Source organism: Salvelinus namaycush, chromosome 29 (genome assembly GCF_016432855.1).
Source record: "Salvelinus namaycush isolate Seneca chromosome 29, SaNama_1.0, whole genome shotgun sequence".
In the NCBI taxonomy this organism is placed as follows: Eukaryota; Metazoa; Chordata; class Actinopteri; order Salmoniformes; family Salmonidae; genus Salvelinus; species Salvelinus namaycush.
Genome location: NC_052335.1, coordinates 27,784,792 through 27,805,806, shown reverse-complemented (window position 1 = coordinate 27,805,806; position 21,015 = coordinate 27,784,792). Strand labels below are relative to the sequence as shown.

The window sequence follows — 21,015 nt, the reverse complement described above, 5'->3', positions numbered from 1 at the left end:
CCTCCATCTCAGACTGACTGACTGATTCTCTCTCAACCCTCAAAGATCCCTACAACATAGTTTCTCTGAATAATTCTTTCTGGATTTTCTTAGTTATAGAAGTGGTGCTCGTTTTCTGTTGTTCACTTCACTATCAGATGGAACAAAGCCCTTTGGACCTGGATGTGGCATGTGCTCAAGCCTGGACAGCACGGAGTGAAATACAAAGGCCCTTTTTAGGGTTAATATACATCCACAACAAAGGGGGTGAAGCTCCCTACTTCAGAGGCCCCGCCCTGAAATTCTTTATTGGGAGCCTGTTTACAACCTTAACGCATTGGAGTCATTGGGTTCCTTGGGTTCGCCCGTTGGGGGAGGGGAAAGGAGGAGGTAGAGTGGGGTGCAAATTCAGAGACCGGAGAAAAGGAAAACGGCACAGCAAAACAATAAGAGGCATTAAATGTATAAACAAAGCTGAAATATACATATCATGTATATTATGACTTGAGTAATTTGCACATCTCTCATAGTGTTTCGGCCATCAAACGCCCTTTGTTGGTATTTCCTATTCTTCGACTATTCTGTGATACTGAAATAGTTCCATACACTGTTTTGTGATCCTGTTTGATCAGGCACATACTTTGATGAATTTAAAACATCGTGGGATTGTTTTTGTTTACTATGGATACTGGTGCAACTGTTCAAAATTCTTCATAGTCTATAGATGCATTTCCAAACAATGAAGCTCCATCTATATTTTGACCCCCCCCCCCCCCCCCCCCCCGTTTCCCATAGTTCAGAAAATGACACATATTATCATATACCATAATTACACTATCTTATTACTGTTTCTCTAAAATAAATCTCAAATTAATTTGAGAATCCTGACTGATTAACATTTATGTACACTTATTCACTGAGTAACAAGTATTTATTCCACCAGTTATTACACGGTAATTACATTCATCTATAATAAAAACAAAGGCGCAATAAATTGTTTCACATAAAAACAGTGCTAAATTCTTTATTTTCGAAGCTCACGTAGCCTATATTCGACAGTTTCTCTATTCATTTCTTTGTGTACCCCATTTTGCGCAAACCCGCTTGGCGCGCGCTCCCCTGGCAAAGCAAGCCAGACGCGTGCAAGTATCTCACGATTTCGCCTGTTCGCTGTTTCAACCTTTCCTCTAGTTCTCGAGCACGGAGTTCACTGGGTTTACTCTGACACCGCTGACTCCACCGTCACGCCCTCCAACAGCCACGCACCCTCTTTCCTCCAATAGGCCCACAATCACGTACTGATCACGCGCTGCCTGCGCTCTGATTGGACGGCGTCCGCTACACCTTTGTTTTTGATTGGTAACATGTTACCACCAGCCAGTCTATTACGAATTTTGTTTCTGTTTTTTTTCGTCTCTGCTTTTGATTCACTCAGCTGAGGCCAGTCCGCTGTTGGCAGCGGCAATACTTGTGTGCTCATGTCTCATTGAGTGTTCGCATTGCTAGTATCTCTATTGTTATTTTTACTCGTACTTTCCTATGCTGACTTTTACACCACCCCTGATTTCAGAGCAACCTTGTCGGGTAAGTTGATGGATTTTTACTTTAAATTGGCTAATTAACTAACGGCATTAAGTTGTTATCTTCAGGTATTTATAACAAAGCCCATCAAAATACCGATGACTGCCATAGACGTATTACAGTATTATAACATGCAATGATTAAAGCATGCAGCCCAAGTTGACCGTGGAGTTTTTTCGCACAGGGAGCCTGGTTTATTTGAGGTCAGATTGAAACTAATGTATCCCTGCCCAACAGCCACTGTATCAACTGTGTGGTCACATATTGCTACATTGTATCTGCTCTATATCACTGCATTGTTACATTGTATTACTTTGTAATTAGATTGTTCGTTATGTGATGGTATTACGTTACCGTTGCCCCTAGTAGCCAAATGTACACCTATTTCTGCATTTTATTGTGCTCAATTAGGCTAATGTGACAGTTTTGGCGTATTGCTATGGGGCTTTTGTTCCTGTGAGCTTGGTTGAACATATTGGTCATAAGTAGACAACTGATTGATTGACTAATTGCTTGTATCTGATTTTATAATCTATGTTGGATGAAGGTTGAATTTGGATTATAAAGTGCTTCCATTGGTATCAACAAAACAAAGTGACTGGCTATTAATGCTGGGGAGTGTCCTCAGTCCTCAAGAGCAGTTAAATGGGGGGGGATTCTCAACTTAACCCAAGACTTCCCGTGCACCATAGTTTACAGTGGTGTATGTCACTCACAGGTCTATTTTTGGTGATGGGAGGTTCCTCCTGCCTCCCAAATCCAATGTTATGTGAGCTACTGGGAGCTGGTAGGGTTGGGTGCACCCACCTGCTCAAATGGCTGCACAACGCTGCAGTGGGGCCCCTCTCCTTTTCTGTCTCTCCAAGCCTCTGAGGCAGCTAGCAGCCGCACTGTGCATTCAGCAACTGAGTATTCTTCAAGATGTGCAACTTAGCGTTCAGCAGATGCCAGCCCACTGCACTACATGCACATCTAGGAGAATAGTCAACCCCTGTTCATTGACTACTGTCTATGTGGCGTCTCCACCATTTTGAGGCTTCTATGGTTCATGACTTGGGACTCAAAACAGTCTGATGTTTCTCCCTTGGTCCATTATTGTTCAATGAACCTTGGTAATGAGATGCTTATATGATCTTTGAGGGAACCATTGCAGTAGTAGGACTAGAGATATTTAGTGAGATACTGTAGATGTCAGTGTTGGAAGAGTATGCAACCATCAGAAGTTATTGAGCTGTCATGGTGATAAGAAACGGACTGGCAGTTCGGAAAAATGCCAGATGGGCTGGTCCATCTTTAGCCTATTGGGACAGTCTAAATAAAATGATTTATTTGGCTAATAATGGGGGCCCCGAGAAGAAAAAAAGGGATGGTCCATGTCAGAAATGCCCAGGCCGATTTCTGGTCCCAATCTGTCCCTGATGGAGGTTAACGGTGTGGCCTCCCTCTGTCCGATCTACTGGCCCATAGGGCTTTGGTCAAAAGTAGTGCACTATATAGGGAATAGGGTTCCATTTGGGACATATAATGTGATGTAATGGTGATTGACTTTGCATCTTCCCAGTGGCCTTCCTCCCTCCCTCAGGCTGATGTAATGGACATCAGGGTGATGACGATGGAGAGGAACAGGCACGACAGTGAGCAGTCCTGCTGCAGCACCTTCCAGTACCATGACCTGGAGGCCGCCGAGGCACTTGTCAGCATGAGCTCCTGGGGTCAAAGGTCATCAAACGACAAGCCACGCCCCCTGACCCCTACCTCGGACTCCTGCGACTCTCTCCTCCTGCACCCTGAGATCATCGAGTCCCCCAAGGACCCGATCGCACTCTCATCGCTGGTATGTGGAATCTCATTATGTAGGCTACTGTGTTTAAAATGTATACTGGAAGATCACGTTTTATGCTAACGTAGCCTGAATTCATAAAAAAACAATTTACCCCCTTTTTTTTGTCATATCCAATTGATAGTTACAGTCTTGTCCCATTGCTGCAACTCCCATACGGACTCAGGAGAGGCGAAGGTCATCCTCCGAAACACAACGTCACCAAGCCGCAGTGCTTCTTGACACAATGCACGCTTAACCTGAAAGCCAGCCGCACCATTGTGTCGGAGAAAACACCGTACACCTGGCGACCATGTCAGCGTGCATGCGCCCGACCCGCCACAGGAGTCGCTAGAGCGCGATGGGACAAGGTCATCCCGGCTGGTCAAACCCTCCCCTAACCCGGACAACGCTGGGCCAATTGTGCATCGCCTCATGGGTCTCCAGACCGCTGCGCCACTCGGGAGGCCCCCAAAACTAATTTGAATCAATCAAAACTACAATAAGCTTTTTTTATTTTATTAAATTGGTTTGTTTCACATTTGACAGTTTACATGTTTAATTCCTGTTTCTCTTTCTTTTTCCCAGTGCATGACCCCCCCTCACAGCCCCAGCTTTACCGAGACCGCTACCACAACAGCTGTCCTCACCACCTCATTGGCCAGCTCAGGCCCCAGACCAGTCTTAACCCGGCCTAGACTCTGTGCAGGTCTTCCCTGCGAAAATGCCCTTCTCCTGGACCAACGACCTGGTACGGTCCCCATCTTCAAGAGCTCTGGAGCTCCAGAGCTGCCCAGCAGAGCCATGGTGACCAGCGTCATCCGGCACACTGCTGACAGGGCCCTCACACAGCCCAGCAACAACATTACACCTCAGTCCCTCGTAGGGCAGCACACAGACACCAACTCCAACAGAAATCCTACTGCAACCCTTCTGGCTGAGGCCGTTCCTATGCAGACTGAACCACAGAGCTGCAGCACTGGTCTGTGTGTTAAGGTAGAGAAGGATCAAGGCAGTCCATCCTTACCTGACAGCAGCACAGGCCCCTCTACTACTCCCACCCAAAGGTCCCCATCCCAGCCCACCGCCACCTCCCGGTCCACCGCTCCCTCCCGGTCCTCACCCCCCATTCCCAGCTCCCAGGTCCTCTGCCAGGTGTTTCCAGTCAACGGGCGGACAGGGATGATCTCTGCATTCGTCCAGGCAGGCCCAGTCCAGATGACCCAGGGGGGGGGCAAGCCCATACTACCCCAGTCACCCTCCTTTCCCCAGTCGCTGCAGCTGGTGGGCTCCTCAGTGACTCAGGGGACGGTGATGTTTGTGGTTCCCCAGCCCCCCGTGTCCCAGGCTCCGTTGTGCGCACAGACTGTAATGACCCTGGGTAACACAAAGCTCCTGCCCCTGGCCCCAGCTCCAGTTTACATGCCCTCAGGGCAGAGCAGCAATGCCACACAAGCAGACTTCTCTCGCAGACGGAACTACGTCTGCAACTTCCCCGGCTGTAAGAAGACCTACTTCAAAAGTTCCCACCTCAAGGCTCATCTCAGAACTCACACTGGTAGATACCCACTCAATACGACACTAATGAGTATTCTACCCAATGGCAATTAGATGAATGATCATGTTGAATATGTAGTGTGTTATCTTCCACTGATGTACTTATGCTTTCCATTTCTACCCTCCTGACCAGGTGAGAAACCATTCAGCTGCCACTGGGAGGGCTGCGACAAGAAGTTTGCCCGCTCCGACGAGCTCTCCCGCCACAGGCGAACACACACCGGTGAGAAGAAGTTTGTGTGTAACGTGTGCGATCGGCGCTTCATGCGCAGCGACCACTTGACCAAGCATGCTCGCCGACACATGACCTCCAAGAGGACCTCCACTTGGCCGGCTGAAGTCCGCGACCTCCACAAGATGACGGTATCTAAGGGCCCATCGAGTGGCTCCAAACTTCCTCTCAGTGTGCTGGTCCCTTCCCTCAATTAGCTGGGGCTCCCAGGCCGTACGGTCATCTCAGGACAATATCCCACCACCGACCACACAAGACCAAGGAGAAAATGAAACAAAACCATAGGCTGCTACACATTCATGGACAGAAACAAACTGACCTTGCACTGGATTTTTTAATTATGCTTGTTTTGTACTTCCTTGATCTCTATATGTAATTATGTTTACTCATGTAATATGTATACAGTATGTAATGTTTAGCAAAATGTATGCACTCTTTTTGCCAAAGCCTTTGCGTTGTGCTTACAGTATCTGTTACTATTGGTCTCTGTGATTGTAAATATGTATATATGAATATCTATATATATGATTGTTATGTGTATTCCAATCTGCATGTATTGACAAGACGTCAATATATGTTATTGATATTTTTAAATATGTCAGTGGACAGTATTCCTCACTGTGATACTACCTACTTTCTTGCTTTGCATATTATTTAATAAACATTTGTTTTAAAAAGTGCTGTTTTTGATAGCTTGATCGTTTTGTTTTAGTTTTATTACAGATACAGTATAACCAGTATAAATACCTCATATTATTTCTTAATAAAATACTAAATACTTTATAAAGCTTCACCATACTAATAATGAGTAATCAATGTATGAATGAATTCTATAGATATGGTCACGCTGAGAAAAGTGCTGTCCCTATGTGTAGTTTTACTAGCTTTCAATGTAGGCAATGGTCATTATGAGTCCCATTGTTTTTTTCATAATAAAATACATGACTAAACTTGGTTGTATGGTGTATATTTTCTCAATAACTTAAGATGAAACACCCAACGCTATTTCTCAATCTCATCCATAGAGATTAGAGGTCGACCGATTATGATTTTTCAACGCCAATACCGATTATTGGAGGACCAAAAAAAGCCGATACCGATTAATCGGCCGATTTTATTTATTTGTAATAATGACAATTACAACAATACTGAATGAACACTTATTTTAACTTAATATAATACATCAATAAAATCAATTTAGCCTCAAATAAATAATGAAACCTGTTCAATTTGGTTTAAATAATGCAAAAACAAAGTGTTGGAGAAGAAAGTAAAAGTGCAATATGTGCCATGTAAGAAAGCTAACGTTTAAGTTCCTTGCTCAGAACATGAGAACATATGAAAGCTGGTGGTTCCTTTTAACATGAGTCTTCAATATTCCCAGGTAAGAAGTTTTAGGTTGTAGCTATTATAGGAATTATAGGACTATTTCTCTCTATACGATTTGTATTTCATATGCCTTTGACTATTGGATGTTCTTATAGGCACTTTAGTATTGCCAGTGTAACAGTAGGGCTTCCGTCCCTCTCCTCGCCCCTACCTGGGCTCGAACCAGGAACACATCGACAACAGCCACCCTCGAAGCAGCGTTACCCATGCAGAGCAAGGGGAATAACTACTCCAAGTCTCAGAGCGAGTGACGTTTGAAACGCTAAAAGCGCGCACCCCGCTAACTAGCTAGCCATTTCACATCGGTTACACCAGCCTAATCTCGGGAGTTGATAGGCTTGAAGTCATAAACAGCGCAATGCTTGAAGCATTGTGAAGAGCTCCTGGCAAAACGCATGAAAGTTCTGTTTGAATGAATGCTTACGAGCCTGCTGGTGCCTACCATCGCTCAGTCAGACTGCTCTATCAAATCATAGACTTAATTATAACATAATAACACACAGAAATACGAGCCTTAGGTCATTAATATGGTCGAATCCGGGAACTATCATCTCGAAAACAAAACATTTATTCTTTCAGTGAAATAAGGAACCATTCCGTATTTTATCTAATGGGTGGCATCCATAAGTCTAAATATTCCTGTTACATTGCACAACCTTCAATGTTATGTCATAATTACGTAAAATTCTGGCAAATTAGTTCGCAATGAGCCAGGCGGCCCAAACTGTTGCATATACCCTGACTGTGCGTGCAATGAACGCAAGAGAAGTGACACAATTTCACCTGGTTAATATTGCCTGCTAACCTGGATTTCTTTTAGCTAAATATGCAGGTTTAAAAATATATACTTCTGTGTATTGATTTTAAGAAAGGCATTGATGTTTATGGTTAGGTACAGTCGTGCAACGATTGTGCTTTTTTCGCAAATGCGCTTTTGTTAAATCATCCCCCGTTTGGCGAAGTTGGCTGTCTTTGTTAGGAAGAAATAGTCTTCACACAGTTCGCAATGAGCCAGGCGGCCCAAACTGCTGCATATACCCTGACTCTGTTGCAAGAGAAGTGACACAATTTCCCTAGTTAAAAGAAATTCATGTTAGCAGGCAATATTAACTAAATATGCAGGTTTAAAAATATATATTTTAAGAAAGGCATTGATGTTTATGATTTGGTACACGTTGGAACAACGACAGTCCTTTTTTGCGAATGCGCACCGCATCGATTATATGCAACGCAGGACACGCTAGATAAATTAGTAATATCATCAACCATGTGTAGTTAACTAGTGATTATGATTGATTGTTTTTTATAAGATAAGTTTAATGCTAGCTAGCAACTTACCTTGGCTTCTTACTGCATTCGCGTAACAGGCAGGCTCCTCGTGGAGTGCAATGTAAGGCAGGTGTTTAGAGCATTGGACTAGTTAACCGTAAGGTTGCAAGATTGAATCCCCGATTGTTATTAAAACTTGAAATCGGCCCTAATTAATCGGCCATTCCGATTAATCGGTCGACCTCTAATATAGATCCTATTAAATTATTGTAATTCCTAATTCTAAGATCTCAGCAGTGTTGACAACAATATTAGTGTTGTTTCACAATAGCACTCGATCCCCTTTGATTTCGAATACCCATCTCTCCACTCCACCCAGTAACAACGTTCCACTAATTAAATTGCAGTATTTTACAGCGCTAAGAGGGGCGCGACCAATTGGAGACGACCGTTCAGCTGAAATGATCAGAGGATTTTAACTGGCTAACACGGTACCCGCCCATTTCTTTTACAGACCGACAGTCCATGTAAGCGCTCCACTAAAATATAGAACAACAACGCCACTCAGTGAAAATAAAATTAAGTACAATTTCTGTGAGTAAATAAATGCTTTTTTCAGCTTTCCAGTTCGTAAGTTTATAGACACACACCATCATATCACACCTAAACGTAGCACTTTTTGTCAAGCTTTTGCAATATAATTCTAAATATATGACTATTTCATCCTGTACTTAATCATTTTTTTCTAATGGCAAAGTGACATAATGACCAAAAAGCTTAATCATATTTACCTACTTTGAGTATGTTTGATTAATAAAATAACAAATAATGTGTAACCGTATGAATTATATATTGAATGAATTAGACAAGTTGGTTAGATGACTTGCAAAATAACAATTGTAAATACCACATCACCCACGCTGACCAGATGCGTCTGTGGGAGGACAAGGTAGCATTCACACGTTCCCATTTGTTCATTCAGGATGGTTGACCCACAGCCTTCTGCATATGAGGTGACTGAGGTTAGGCTAACGGCAGATAGCCTAGCGGTTAAGCGCGTTGGGCCAGTAACTGAAAGATCACTGGTTCAAATCCCCCAGAAATAAATATACTGTTATACCCATGAGCAAGGCAGTTAACCCACAACAACTGCGCTAATGACATGGCCGTCGATTAAGGCAGCCCCCTGCACCTCTCTGATTCAGTGGAGTTGGGTTGAATGTATTCAGTTGCGCAATTTATATATTACAATGGTTTTGTTTTAATTGAATCTCGCAAGCATCCACATGGGGAAGTTTGTCACACAGCCAAACATTTCTAATATTCCGTATAACAGTACCCATTATGTTCGGAGGAAATGTTTAATCCGTATATGGAAGACAATCTAGATATGTATAGTAAAGAGTAGCACTGGTAAGACAAATAACTACTCGTTGTCCTACTTTTCAGTGCAACCTTATCTCCCAACCAATCGAAGGAGCTCAGTTTCATTTAAACAGGATCTTCATGGGCCAACTTCATTGTTTTGACCGTCTTTTGTCTCCTTTTGACTTTGTGCCCAGCAGCACGTATCAAAACAGTGGATTGTCATCACAAATTTGATTGGCCAAAATAAAAAAATACCAACATGACTTGAATCACACCAGAAGAAATGTAAAACTACTGTTTCATCCAGGTAGCATTATTTATTTCCAAATGGTATCATGCTCCTCTGCAACTACATTAAACAGATTTAGCTAAAATGAAAGTAAGATTACGGTCAAGCCAATCCATACGAAATGGGTGATAGACATCCACAAATGAATACATAACATACGAAATGCTCTGAGACCAGGTTGGCTAAATTGGTCTTTCTGCTTAAATATCAGGAAAATAGTAACTTGGGTATGAAAGTTGGGCTTTGTCTGTGTATAATGTAAACAAATATAGATATCTTGAGCCATTTAAACGTTTAGCTACATTGTATTCGTTGAGTAGGGTTAGCGAAACAAGCTAGCTGGCCACATCAACAGAATGGATTGCACCCGTAATAGCGGATAAACACAATTTGTTTGCAGGCCTTTTCTATAATGGCAACTTAAACACAGTTTCAAGCAAGTTATAAAATCCCTTTGACTGCAGTTACATTTTATACTGCTTGTTAGTCAAATAAATCCGTCGAATCTTGTTAACATTAGCTATTCATCCAGCTTGCTATAGTAGCTAAACTTGCTTAACAACGTTGCATTTTTCTACTAATTTCGAACTTTATATATGACATTATATTTTGTATTTTCAACGTTTTAAACCGTAGTTACAAAGTGTGCTAGCTCTATTGTCTCACATTCGCGCGCCTTTTCTTGACATTGTGTAACTCCTTCCTTTCACGGTTTTATAACCATCAAAAAAGCTTACAATTTTCCCGCAATCGTTGAAGTGACGCGTGAGAGAATTGCAATCTGATTGGCTCCGCCATACCGGAAATGAAAATACCGACCATCAACTTTGTTTCTATTGGCTGCTTCGATTCGACCGCCAGAATTTCAATAAATAGGGAACTCCAAACGTTGTATTTCAGTTGCGGGATTGATCTGTCAGGGAAACTCAATGAGCTTGTTGTACTGCATATGTTCGTGAATACATTTTATTTCCTTTTCTCCCTGTGCAATTTTACCTAGATTTAATTTATTCTGTTGTATCACCTATCTGTCATTCAAAATGCTTACAACTCGCTCACCACTCTCTAAGAAGAACACCAATGCAATCACCACTCAAATGGACAACATTTCGCTGGTTGACAAAGAAAACACGGTACGTTTGAACTTCGGACATAACGATAACTTTGTATTTTAAGCAGTTTGTCAGTGAGTGTGACCTCAACTGGTTAGTTAACGTTCTGGCAAGTCTAATGGTCACGTCTGTCTAGCACATTATTTAATTGAATCTAAAGGAAGCACGGTTTTAGTTAACTAATTGTGTCACGGAATCTCCTTTTTAAATGTTTCCTCATGCAGCCTCCTAGCCTGAACAATACCCGGATTCTGGCCTCAAGAACCGCGCGCAAAATCTTTGCTGATGATTCTGAGGTGAGTGAACAAGACTTTTGCTAAAAGTGCTCAAACAGTTTATGAAAAGTGACAATTTTACAGGGTCATGAGTTATGTAATTAGCCTGGTAATTCGCTAGAATTTGATCTTGAGGTGGTCATTTGGCGCCAAGTGTTTCTCATCCTAGCTAGCTGACGTTAAACTGGTGAGCCATCAAGTCATGATTACAGTATGCGCCTAGCTATCTAAACTTAAGCAAGGCAAGCAATGTTTTAAATAGCTCCGCATTTGCATGACTAGTTACACAAGTTGGCTGCTCGCTGTTTCATAAGGCTAGCTAGTAGCCTTCCACTCAATCCATGTTACGACAGCCTTTGTCTTGACGGGGTGTGACAAGATGGCGGAGTGAGTGGTCGCATTAAACTGAGCTCCTGAACTTTAAATTGAATTCAAGCCCTAATTTGAGTTTGACGACGAACAGTTAAAAGTACTATTTTTGTAGTCTTTGAAACTTATTTTTTTTTAGGCTGGTGGTTTACCTAGCATCACTTTTCCACTTAACGTTATACTTCAAGCAAGTTCAGCCAAGGCTAGCTAGCTAACATTAGACGAGGTGGAAATTTGACGAACACGCTATTCGGCTGAACGCCTTTGAGAGGATTCCTAAAAAATACCCTCGATTGCAAACGTTTCCAAAACTACAGAGTTTAATGCAGCAGGCATTAAATGATATTACCACTGATGTGAACCTGTTGAAAAATAAATTTGGTGCCCTGATAAAAGAGACGCGGGGGGGGGATCTTTCGCGAGGGGTTTTCTGTCATTAACGTCCACAGGGTGGAGCTACGTGACTGGCTGATTTATGCTTTGAGTTGGCCTGCTTATACAGTAGGCTAGTGAATCTTAGTACTGTTTCAACTGGTGAGTTTATTCACGTAATCGTTTATCTGAACACCGCATATAGGTGATATTGCTTAGGGCCATACTTTTTGTATTGGCGAGTTTTGGATGTGAACATTAATCAAGGTAAGCACTAAATGTGTTTTTTGTTTCTCATTTGATGGCATACTAAGATCAGTTCGTTCATTTTGTTTCAAGATCGATATTATGTATGTGAATCTCTATTTTCAGATATTTTAAGTTTGAGTCCAATTGAAGATCTAAACTATTAATGTTATTACACGACTTAACCATTTATTTTCCTTTATGGTCGTTAATGTTCAAGTAGACTTGAAGGGCGTATTTATACTTTTCAGAGTCCCTGTTTATTCTAGACAAGACAACTCTTTCTCGGATACTCTATTATTCAACATTTCTCTTTCCTTTATATCCTTGAACACAAGGGGTTTACATAACTTAAAACGCAAGGCAATTTTTAAAGTCCAATTGTTTTCTTTATTTCAAGAGACACATTCCTCAGATGCTGACTTAAAATGTAGGACTTCGCAATGGGTTGAATATCTTTAATTGAGTTTAAAAAACAAATATTCTACAGATAACATTATGGTTGGAGGTGACTGTTGCTCCTGATGACTGAATCAAACTTTAAAACAACTTTCTTGGTTTAACTCTACAACTAGTAACAGACAATTAAAATCTAGAATTGATTATTGGTTGGCATCAATTTTTTTGGGTCACATACACATGGTTAGCGGATGTTGTTGCGAGTGTAGTGAAATGCTTGTTCTGACTGGGCAGCAATCTAACAATTCCACAACAGCTACCTAATTAACATTTTTTTTACATTTTGGTCATTTAGCAGAAGCTCTTATCCAGAGCGACTTACAGTAGAGTGCATACATTTTATTACATTTACATACTGAGACAAGGATATCCCTACCGGCCAAACCCTCCCTAACCCGGACGACGCTATGCCAATTGTGCGTCGCCCCACGGACCTCCCGGTTGCGGCCGGCTGCGACACAGCCTGGGCGTGAACCCAGAGACTCTGGTGGCGCAGTGCCCTCGACCACTGCGCCACCCGGGAGACCGACATCTAACACATTAACACATCTAAGGAATGTAATAAGGATACTTACAATCTTATGAATCTTGTCAGTAAATGTAGTATTTCCTCAGCTCCTCTGACAGACCATTGTTACATTCTTTCTTTTTGTTTTGATAGTGACTATTTTCTAAAGCATACTGGGAATTTAACTCTTTCCTTTTTAAAGAATGAGTTGTTTTGTTTAGTCTTAAGCTCTTATCAGGGACCTGTCTAAATTCTGCTCTTCTAATGGGAAATGTATTAAATTCAATGTCTTGCCATCACTACTGGTAAAATGCTACTTTGGAAGAGATTTTCCAAGCAGGTGGATATTATTATTGATATTAACAGGCTGAGCAATAAACTTAATTTTAAATGAAGGTGGAAAAGCAGAGCTTGCTAAATGCCTATTTGAACTGGATGACACATACAACGGTAAGGAACAGGGCGCTTTCATCTGTTCAAAGGCCAAATCGATTTAAAAGGGTGGGAATAACACCTTTAATTTGCAGAAGAGTAGGCAGAATAGTGTCATTACATAATTCATGAAATGCGTTCACCTTGAAACTTAAGAAAATACACGCTTTCTACAGTTCACTAACAATATCATCTTTCAGAAGGTGACTGATTCAGTTAAGCCTATAGAAGAGAGGTTTAAGAAATTGATTCTGATATAGATATTACTGAGTTGGCCCAAGCCATTAAACAAATGCCTATAGGTAAGTCTCCTGGACCAGATTACCCGACTCCAGAATTCTATCGACATTTGGCCTGATATGTTAATGTTTGGTCTACAAAGAAGGTATTGCCAATGCTATCTTACCTTCTGCTTTGAGATGGACTAATAGTTAATAATAGACTCTTTACATGGACAATTGGAGACGAAAGTAACAATCAGTATCTGGTGTGGCCACCAGCTGCATGAAGTACTGCAGTGCATCTCCTCCTCATGGTCTACACCAGTTATACTGTGATGTATTCCCACTCTTCCACCAAGGCACCTGCAAGTTCCCCGACATTTCTGGGGTGAATGGCCCTAGCCCTCACCCTCCGATCCAACAGGTCTCAGACATGCTCAATGGGATTGAGATCTGGGCTCTTTGCTGGCAATGGCAGAACACTGACATTCCTGTCTTGCAGGAAATCACGCACAGAACGAGCAGTGTGGCTGGTGGCATTGTCATGCAGGAGGGTCATGTCAGTATGAGCCTGCAGGATGGGTACAGTTTACATTACATTTTAGTCATTTAGCAGACGCTCTTATCCAGAGCGACTTACAGTAGAGTACATACATTTTTTTATTACATTTTATTTTTTTTACATACTGAGACAAGGATATCCCTACCGGCCAAACCCTCCCTAACCCGGACGACGCTATGCCAATTGTGCGTCGCCCCACGGACCTCCCGGTTGCGGCCGGCTGCGACAGAGCCTCAGCGCGAACCCAGAGACTCTGGTGGCGCAGCTAGCACTGCGATGCAGTGCCCTAGACCACCGCGCCACCCGGGAGATCACATGAGGGAGGAGGATGTCTTGCTGGCAATGCCAACAAGCTCAGTCCGATGATGCTGTGACACCCTGCCCCAGACCTTGACGGACTCTCCACCTCCAAATCGATCCCGCTCCAGAGTACCGGCCTCGGTGTAACGCTCATTCCTTAGGCGGTAAACGCGAATCAGACCATCACCCCTGGTGAGACAAAACCGCGACTCGTCAGTGAAGAGCACTTTTTGCCAGTCCTGTCTGGTCCAGTGACGGTGGGTTTGTGCCCATAGGTGACGTAGTTGTCGGTGATGTCTGGTGAGGACCTACCTTAGCACAGGCATACAAGCCCTCAGTCCAGCTTCTCTCTCAGCCTATTGCGGGCAGTCTGAGCACTGATGGAGGGATTGTGCATTCCTGGTGTAACTTGGGCAGTTGTTGCCATCCTGTACCTGTCCCACAGGTAGGATGTACCAATCCTGTGCAGGTGTTACACGTGGTCTGCCACCGCGATGACGTTCAGCTGTCCGTCCTGTAGCGCTGTCTTAGGCGTCTCACAGTACGGACATTGCCCTGGCCACATCTGCAGTCCTCATGTCTCCTTGCAGCATGCCTAAGGCACGTTCATGTGGATGAGCAGGGACCCTGGGCATCTTTCTTTTGGTGTTTTTCAGAGTCCGTAGAAAGGCCTCTTTAGTGTCCTAAGTCTGGGTGCCAGGTGATATCTACATTTTGGTTCGTGTTCTTTTGTCCAAGACTGATGGTTTATCTAGAATAATTTACCAAAGTCAGTCCCTTCTAATAACGTTTAAAAAAAAGTTTATTTTGTTATTTCAATTTGTTTGGAGGAATAAAATGCATTGCATTCAAATCTCAATTAGTGAAAGACTGATCATGAAAGTTTACAGGCTATTGATTGAGTCATTAGTGGGTGCTTTTATAATGAAATGGTTGACATTATATCTGTCTAATCCTACATATGTGGTATCATATCCCTAACAGTCTGTTTTAATGAACTTGGTGGACTTGAATTCCTAATGTGATTTTTGTCCCTCTTTCTGGAAAATGATATTTAAGTTATTCCCCCCCCCCCCCCCCCCCCACACACACACACAACATTGATTTGGAGTAGTTATTACGGTTAATAGGACATTCAATTTCAAAGGCCTTTGGTTTGACAAGGGTATTCATTTTATGTGATTTGTTAGGCAACACTGGGTATTTTTTGCCGTTTGAGTTCATTGGTCAGATTCAGGTTAATATTACTCAGAATAAATGAAGATTTGCAAAGCAATTCCACCTCCTTTACTTAAACTTAAATACACTTTTATTGAGGTTGTTCCCTCTTCAAGTTAAAAAAATGACTCATCTTTTGGATAAATTCAACAAGTGGATATGATTGGCAGTTAATGAAGTAATTTTTGTATTATAATTCAACATATCGCTATGGAAGTGACCGACACATGCTATGGTCAAAAGCGGCTAGCTTTTACCTTTAATTGTCGAGTCATCTCAAGTTAAACTAATTTTTTAATATTTTATTCCATCTACCCTGTTAATGATTTCTTGGACAAAATAATCAATTTTGACAAAATGCCTTTTTTGTTCCTCTGATTCAGAATCTATAGAGCATTCTAGTAAACTATAGTTTGAAATTCATGAATGGTTGTGTATAAAATCTCCAGAATTACCTGTTTACCTTTGTTAAATGGCATTATGCTTATCCTTAACTCCAATCATAACTATTTTATTAACATTATTATATTTTCTACTGTAAATGGGGTGGGAAAATTCCTTTTTTTCTCTCTTTGAACTGTTACCATTTTTTATAAATCCCTCAAGCTGTGAAACTTAGTTGGGAAAATGTATTAGGAGTCATTGCTGTTGATGTCTCATTGCTTTGTATTCACAGGAATGTCTCTGTATTGATGTGCTCTAGCTAGCTAACGTTAGCGCTGTCTACTTTAATTTTTTTGAGGTAATCTTGCCCTTATACACAAACTGGTAAGGGAGGCCTTTTAGAATTTTTCTTGTGTACATGTATTTAAAACGTCCCTTTTTAATTCTATGCTCTTTTTATATTCTAACATTGAGGAATATGCTCATTTACCTAAGCAACATTTTACTAGTAATTTCACTTATGTGCATTCTTTCAGGTTAAGCCCCAAGATGTCAAGAAATTCAACACAGAAGAGCCACTCCTGAAAGAAAATCCGCGCCGGTTTGTCATTTTCCCCATCAAGTACCATGACATCTGGCAAATGTACAAGAAGGCAGAAGCTTCATTCTGGACAGCTGAGGAGGCATGTCCCACTTGATGCGTTCATTTTATTCTGTTTTACACGTAAATTACATGTTACGATTCAATGTGTAGTACTTTATTTCCATACCAACCAGTTGACTCGGTGCAGACAACTTCACATGCATTGTCATTTTTATCAGGACTTTAAAAAAAAATTGGTTTTCATATTTTGTTTTCCAGGTTGATCTTTCCAAAGACATGCAGCACTGGGATTCTTTGAAGGATGAGGAGAGATACTTCATCTCTCATGTACTGGCTTTCTTTGCTGCTAGTGATGGCATTGTCAATGAGAACCTGGTAAGTTGATCTTGAATGCATACAATACAAAAATCATTATTTCACTATACACTGTCAGAAATTACTGATCTGAGGGTTAGAAAATGGCAACTCATCCAGTATTCAAGCGTGGAATTTGTTGCCTTTACTTCCTTTTCACCACTAGGTGGAGCGATTTACACAGGAAGTCCAGGTGACGGAAGCAAGATGCTTCTATGGTTTCCAAATCGCCATGGAGAACATCCACTCTGAGATGTATAGCCTGCTCATTGACACCTACATCAAAGACCCTAAAGAGAGGTCAGTATTGGATATTTAGTATGTTAATACAAATATGGTTATCTGGCAATGATGAGAAGCGCAGGGGTACGTACCTCAGCTGATAATGGGAGCTGAGTGTTGGCGCTGGTTCTCAGCTCAGTGGGCATGTGGTCTGCTGACTGAGGGGTGCCAACACGATATAGACGCCTGACTGAGCCTCATGATAGTAAAATGTACTCTACCAATGCCCATATTTCAAACCCCTAAGCAATTTATTAAGCATTTTGTAGTGCAGCCTTAAACATTCTGAGAATGTGCACAATGTACTTTGTCATACAGGGACTACCTCTTCAATGCCATTGAAACTCTCCCCTGTGTGAAGAGGAAAGCTGATTGGGCCCTGAACTGGATCGGTAACAAAGATGCTGAATTTGGTAGGTACATCTCTTAAAAACCTGCACAGGATTGTTGTGGTCAATCAGTTGGTAATGATGTTGCTTATATTCCAGGTGAGCGTGTGGTTGCATTTGCTGCTGTTGAGGGGATCTTCTTCTCTGGGTCCTTTGCTGCCATTTTCTGGCTGAAGAAGAGGGGGCTCATGCCTGGCCTGACCTTTTCAAATGAGCTCATCAGCAGAGACGAGGTGGGTCTTTTCACTATGTTGATTAAAAATCTTCTACACAATTATCCCAGAGGGCAAACCTGGTTGAAATTGTCACTACCACCAGCATTCTTACTAACTAGTTCCGTCTAAATCCAGGGCCTGCACTGTGACTTTGCCTGCCTCATGTTCAAGCACTTGGTGCACAAGCCCTCAAAGGAGACCGTCACCAAGCTCATCAGGAACGCAGTAGAGATTGAGCAGGTATGTTGATTAAACAATAAGGGTCTGTTGATTAAACAATAAGGGTCTGTTGCCTTGACTCGGATTAAGCCTATTGGTATGTGAGTCAAATGTCACCTTTTCCCTATACTGCACTACAGAGCTATGGGCCCTGGTCAGTAGGGCACTAAATGGGAAGCCATTTGGGACACATGTCCCTAATTGTGCTTAATAGGAAATTATATATACCTTTTGTATCCGGACTTGAATATTAAAGATCTGAATTAGTGAATAAAGGCTGATGTCTGTTCCCATTTCAGGAGTTCCTGACGAAAGCCCTTCCAGTAAAGCTGATTGGTATGAACTGTGACCTGATGACTCAGTACATAGAGTTTGTGGCTGACAGGCTGATGCTGGAGCTGGGCTTTGACAAGGTGAGATGGTAGTCTATGGGTCAGTCCCTAATGGCAACCCACTTTCTATGTAGTGCACTACTTTGACCAGTGCACTATGTAAAGGAGATGTGTGCTGTTTTGGGTGCATGCTGTCCCTTATGTTTTCTCCTTTTGATATGGAGAATGAGTTCAATCCAACACCTGTTGTAATTCTAAGGCTACGTTTAGATGGGCAGTCTAATTCTAATCTTTTTTCAAATGGATATTTTGACTGATCAGCTCTGTAAGATCTGGTGTGACTGGTCAAAAGTCCAATTAGTGGTGGGGATCAGAATTGGACTGCCTGTGACCGTGGACCATTAGTCAACTTAATTTTCTTGTGATTGATAGACATGGGCTAGCAATGATGAGAAGCGCAGGGGTACGTACCTCAGCTGATAATGGGAGCTGAGTGTTGGTGCTGGTTCTCAGCTCAGTGGGCATGTGGTCTGCTGACTGGGGGGTGCTAACACGATATAGACGCCTGACTGAGTCTTGCCTGTAAAGCTGTAGTTTAAATGTAGCCTGGTCCCAGATCTGTATGTGCTCTTGCCAGCACCATTGTGCATTGTTAACCCAAACATGACAATGAGTTGACTTTGATTGCACAGACAGGCACTCTGGCTACTAGAAATGGGTGGGGTTAATGAAAGCATTTTAATTCCACTAGCAGACACCAATTAACTTCTCTTCTAGATCTACAGAGTGGAGAATCCTTTTGACTTCATGGAGAACATCTCACTGGAGGGCAAGACTAACTTCTTTGAGAAGCGAGTAGGGGAGTACCAGAGAATGGGTGTGATGTCTGGCACCACAGACAACTCCTTCCGGCTGGATGCTGACTTTTAAACCTCTAACAGGCCCCCAAGATGCCCTTGACATTAGACTTTTTGAAACTGTAAATACTTGACAAAGGACATGGCCCAGACTAGATGCTACTGGACCGACCACCGTACCACATCTTAAATGGCACCCTATTCCCCATGTAGTGCACTACTTTTGACCAGAGTCATATGTGGGCCCAGATGAAAAGTAGTCCGCAATATAGAGACTAGGGTGCCATTTAGGATGTGTACTTGGGTTGTCTGGTTCACAGAAAACACATGTATATTACCATTCACAACTGACCATATTTGCAGTAGATCTCTAGTTGTATCCATTTTCTTATTTGTATAGTACTGTTGAAATTTTATCTGTTTACTTTTTGTAATTAAATTTTAAAAATCCAATGCAGCATTTAACCCTGTTTTACTTTACACTCTCAATCTTGGCACTAAAGTAAAAATGTATCTGACTGAATAATAGGATGTTACTAATATGTAAGACATGCAGTAGTATGCTACAGGATAACTGTATAGGAAATATGTTGTAATATAATCAGACCACTTATGCATATTGCATTGTAAATTTGGGCAAGAAAGTCGATGGGCCATTGGGGAAAATTATCTGAAAACAAGTTTATGAATTTAGGCAAGAACCCACCTAAGGTAGCCTAGTGGTTAGAGCTTTGGGTCAGTGCTGGGTTGAATTCCTGAGCTGACGAGGTAAATCTAATTCTGCCCCTGATCAAGGCACTTAACCCACTGTTCCCCGGTAGGCCATCATTGTAGATAAGAATTTGTTCTACTTCGATGTTGACCATGTGATTTTCAGTGCCATCAAGTAGCCTGATTTCAGATGTGTCATGTAAACATGATTATTACGGAAATTGTTCTTGCAAGGCATGTGAATTTATATTAATCTGACTCTACAATAGTCACAATAGTGATGGCTCCTGAGAGGTGCAGCGGTTTACAGCACTGCGTCTCAGTGCTAGAGGCGTCTACAGACCATGGGTTCGATTCCACGCTGTATCACAACTGGCCGTGATTGGTAGTCCCATGGCAGCGCACAGTTGGCCGTTGTAGGCCGTCAATGTAAATAAGAATTTGTTCTTAACTGACTTGCCTAGTTAAATAAAACAAAAAATTTACCGGGTTAATATGAAGCTTCAAAACAAATGGTTTGATGGCTTTTGGTACACGGACAGTCCCAATAGCTACTTCAAAAAGATATGGTAGCTATGTGGGTCAGGCACGTGCATGCAATGGTTTTTAAGTAAATTAAAACTTCTTTGACTGGTCAGGTCATAATTACCAAAGAAAAATGTGTTTTTATATTGGATATTTGGTTTTCACCAAGCATGCCATGACTATGAAAATGGCATAGTCTAAATTGGGTGGATGGAGAACAATCCATAAATTCAAAAAAATATAATTTTTGGCTTTCAATCTTTAATAGCTCTTACACAAAGCCTGCCATGACTATGAAATTGACATTCTGTATCAGGGGAGGATGGAGACTAGAGGTCTTCACGGATCCACCTTTACTCAAATACACCCACCTTTACTCAAATACCAGTGACCCGAGTGGGTCTGGAGCTAGAATTCTAAATGTCTGGGTCGGATCTGACATTGTCACAGGTCTCAGGTATGTGTAATTTTAACTGTCTTGTCCGGAAGTGCCCCGTACAGATCCGAACACGAATGCTGCAGTAGAGAAATTGTATAATATATACTGCTCTTGCTTTTCACGAGTGGAGTGTGGCGGTTGGTGACG

At 42.0% G+C, this 21,015-nt stretch overlaps 2 protein-coding genes and 2 non-coding genes across 6 annotated transcripts; all 4 read left to right on the top strand.

Moving 5' to 3' along the window:
• Positions 1 to 1,383: 1,383 nt before the first annotated feature.
• LOC120024141 (Krueppel-like factor 11) lies at positions 1,384 to 6,118 on the top strand. The gene is made up of 4 exons (XM_038968294.1): positions 1,384 to 1,563; positions 3,122 to 3,394; positions 3,968 to 4,937; positions 5,070 to 6,118. The coding sequence occupies exons 1-4, from the start codon at positions 1,519 to 1,521 to the stop codon at positions 5,363 to 5,365; spliced, it is 1,584 nt and encodes a 527-aa protein (XP_038824222.1). The 5' UTR covers positions 1,384 to 1,518; the 3' UTR covers positions 5,366 to 6,118.
• A 4,273-nt stretch (positions 6,119 to 10,391) lies between these two features.
• Positions 10,392 to 19,650, top strand: LOC120024157 (ribonucleoside-diphosphate reductase subunit M2). 3 transcript variants are annotated; one of them, XM_038968318.1, is made up of 10 exons: positions 10,392 to 10,616; positions 10,820 to 10,891; positions 16,478 to 16,624; positions 16,804 to 16,920; positions 17,066 to 17,199; positions 17,500 to 17,594; positions 17,670 to 17,803; positions 17,921 to 18,025; positions 18,304 to 18,417; positions 19,114 to 19,650. In XM_038968318.1, the coding sequence occupies exons 1-10, from the start codon at positions 10,524 to 10,526 to the stop codon at positions 19,264 to 19,266; spliced, it is 1,164 nt and encodes a 387-aa protein (XP_038824246.1). In that variant the 5' UTR covers positions 10,392 to 10,523; the 3' UTR covers positions 19,267 to 19,650. The 3 variants fall into 3 exon arrangements, with proteins under 3 accessions (XP_038824246.1, XP_038824247.1, XP_038824248.1); XM_038968319.1 differs by lacking the exons at positions 10,392 to 10,616; positions 10,820 to 10,891 and adding an exon at positions 11,251 to 11,773; XM_038968320.1 differs by lacking the exons at positions 10,392 to 10,616; positions 10,820 to 10,891 and adding an exon at positions 11,797 to 11,878.
• On the top strand, positions 17,242 to 17,380 carry LOC120024672. Its single transcript, XR_005472922.1, has one exon. It is a non-coding gene; the product is annotated as a small nucleolar RNA SNORD94 (small nucleolar RNA).
• Positions 18,776 to 18,915, top strand: LOC120024674. The gene has a single exon (XR_005472924.1). It is a non-coding gene; the product is annotated as a small nucleolar RNA SNORD94 (small nucleolar RNA).
• Positions 19,651 to 21,015: the final 1,365 nt, after the last annotated feature.

Coding starts and splice junctions, on each gene's coding strand:
- LOC120024141 (XM_038968294.1), top strand. CDS start 1,519: ATGCTGACTTTTACACCACCCCTGATTTCAGAGCAACCTTGTCGG. Junction 3,395..3,967: donor CGATCGCACTCTCATCGCTG/GTATGTGGAATC, acceptor TCTTTTTCCCAG/TGCATGACCCCCCCTCACAG. Junction 4,938..5,069: donor TCATCTCAGAACTCACACTG/GTAGATACCCAC, acceptor CCTCCTGACCAG/GTGAGAAACCATTCAGCTGC.
- LOC120024157 (XM_038968318.1), top strand. CDS start 10,524: ATGCTTACAACTCGCTCACCACTCTCTAAGAAGAACACCAATGCAATC. Junction 16,921..17,065: donor GCATTGTCAATGAGAACCTG/GTAAGTTGATCT, acceptor TTTCACCACTAG/GTGGAGCGATTTACACAGGA. Junction 18,026..18,303: donor ACGCAGTAGAGATTGAGCAG/GTATGTTGATTA, acceptor TTCCCATTTCAG/GAGTTCCTGACGAAAGCCCT.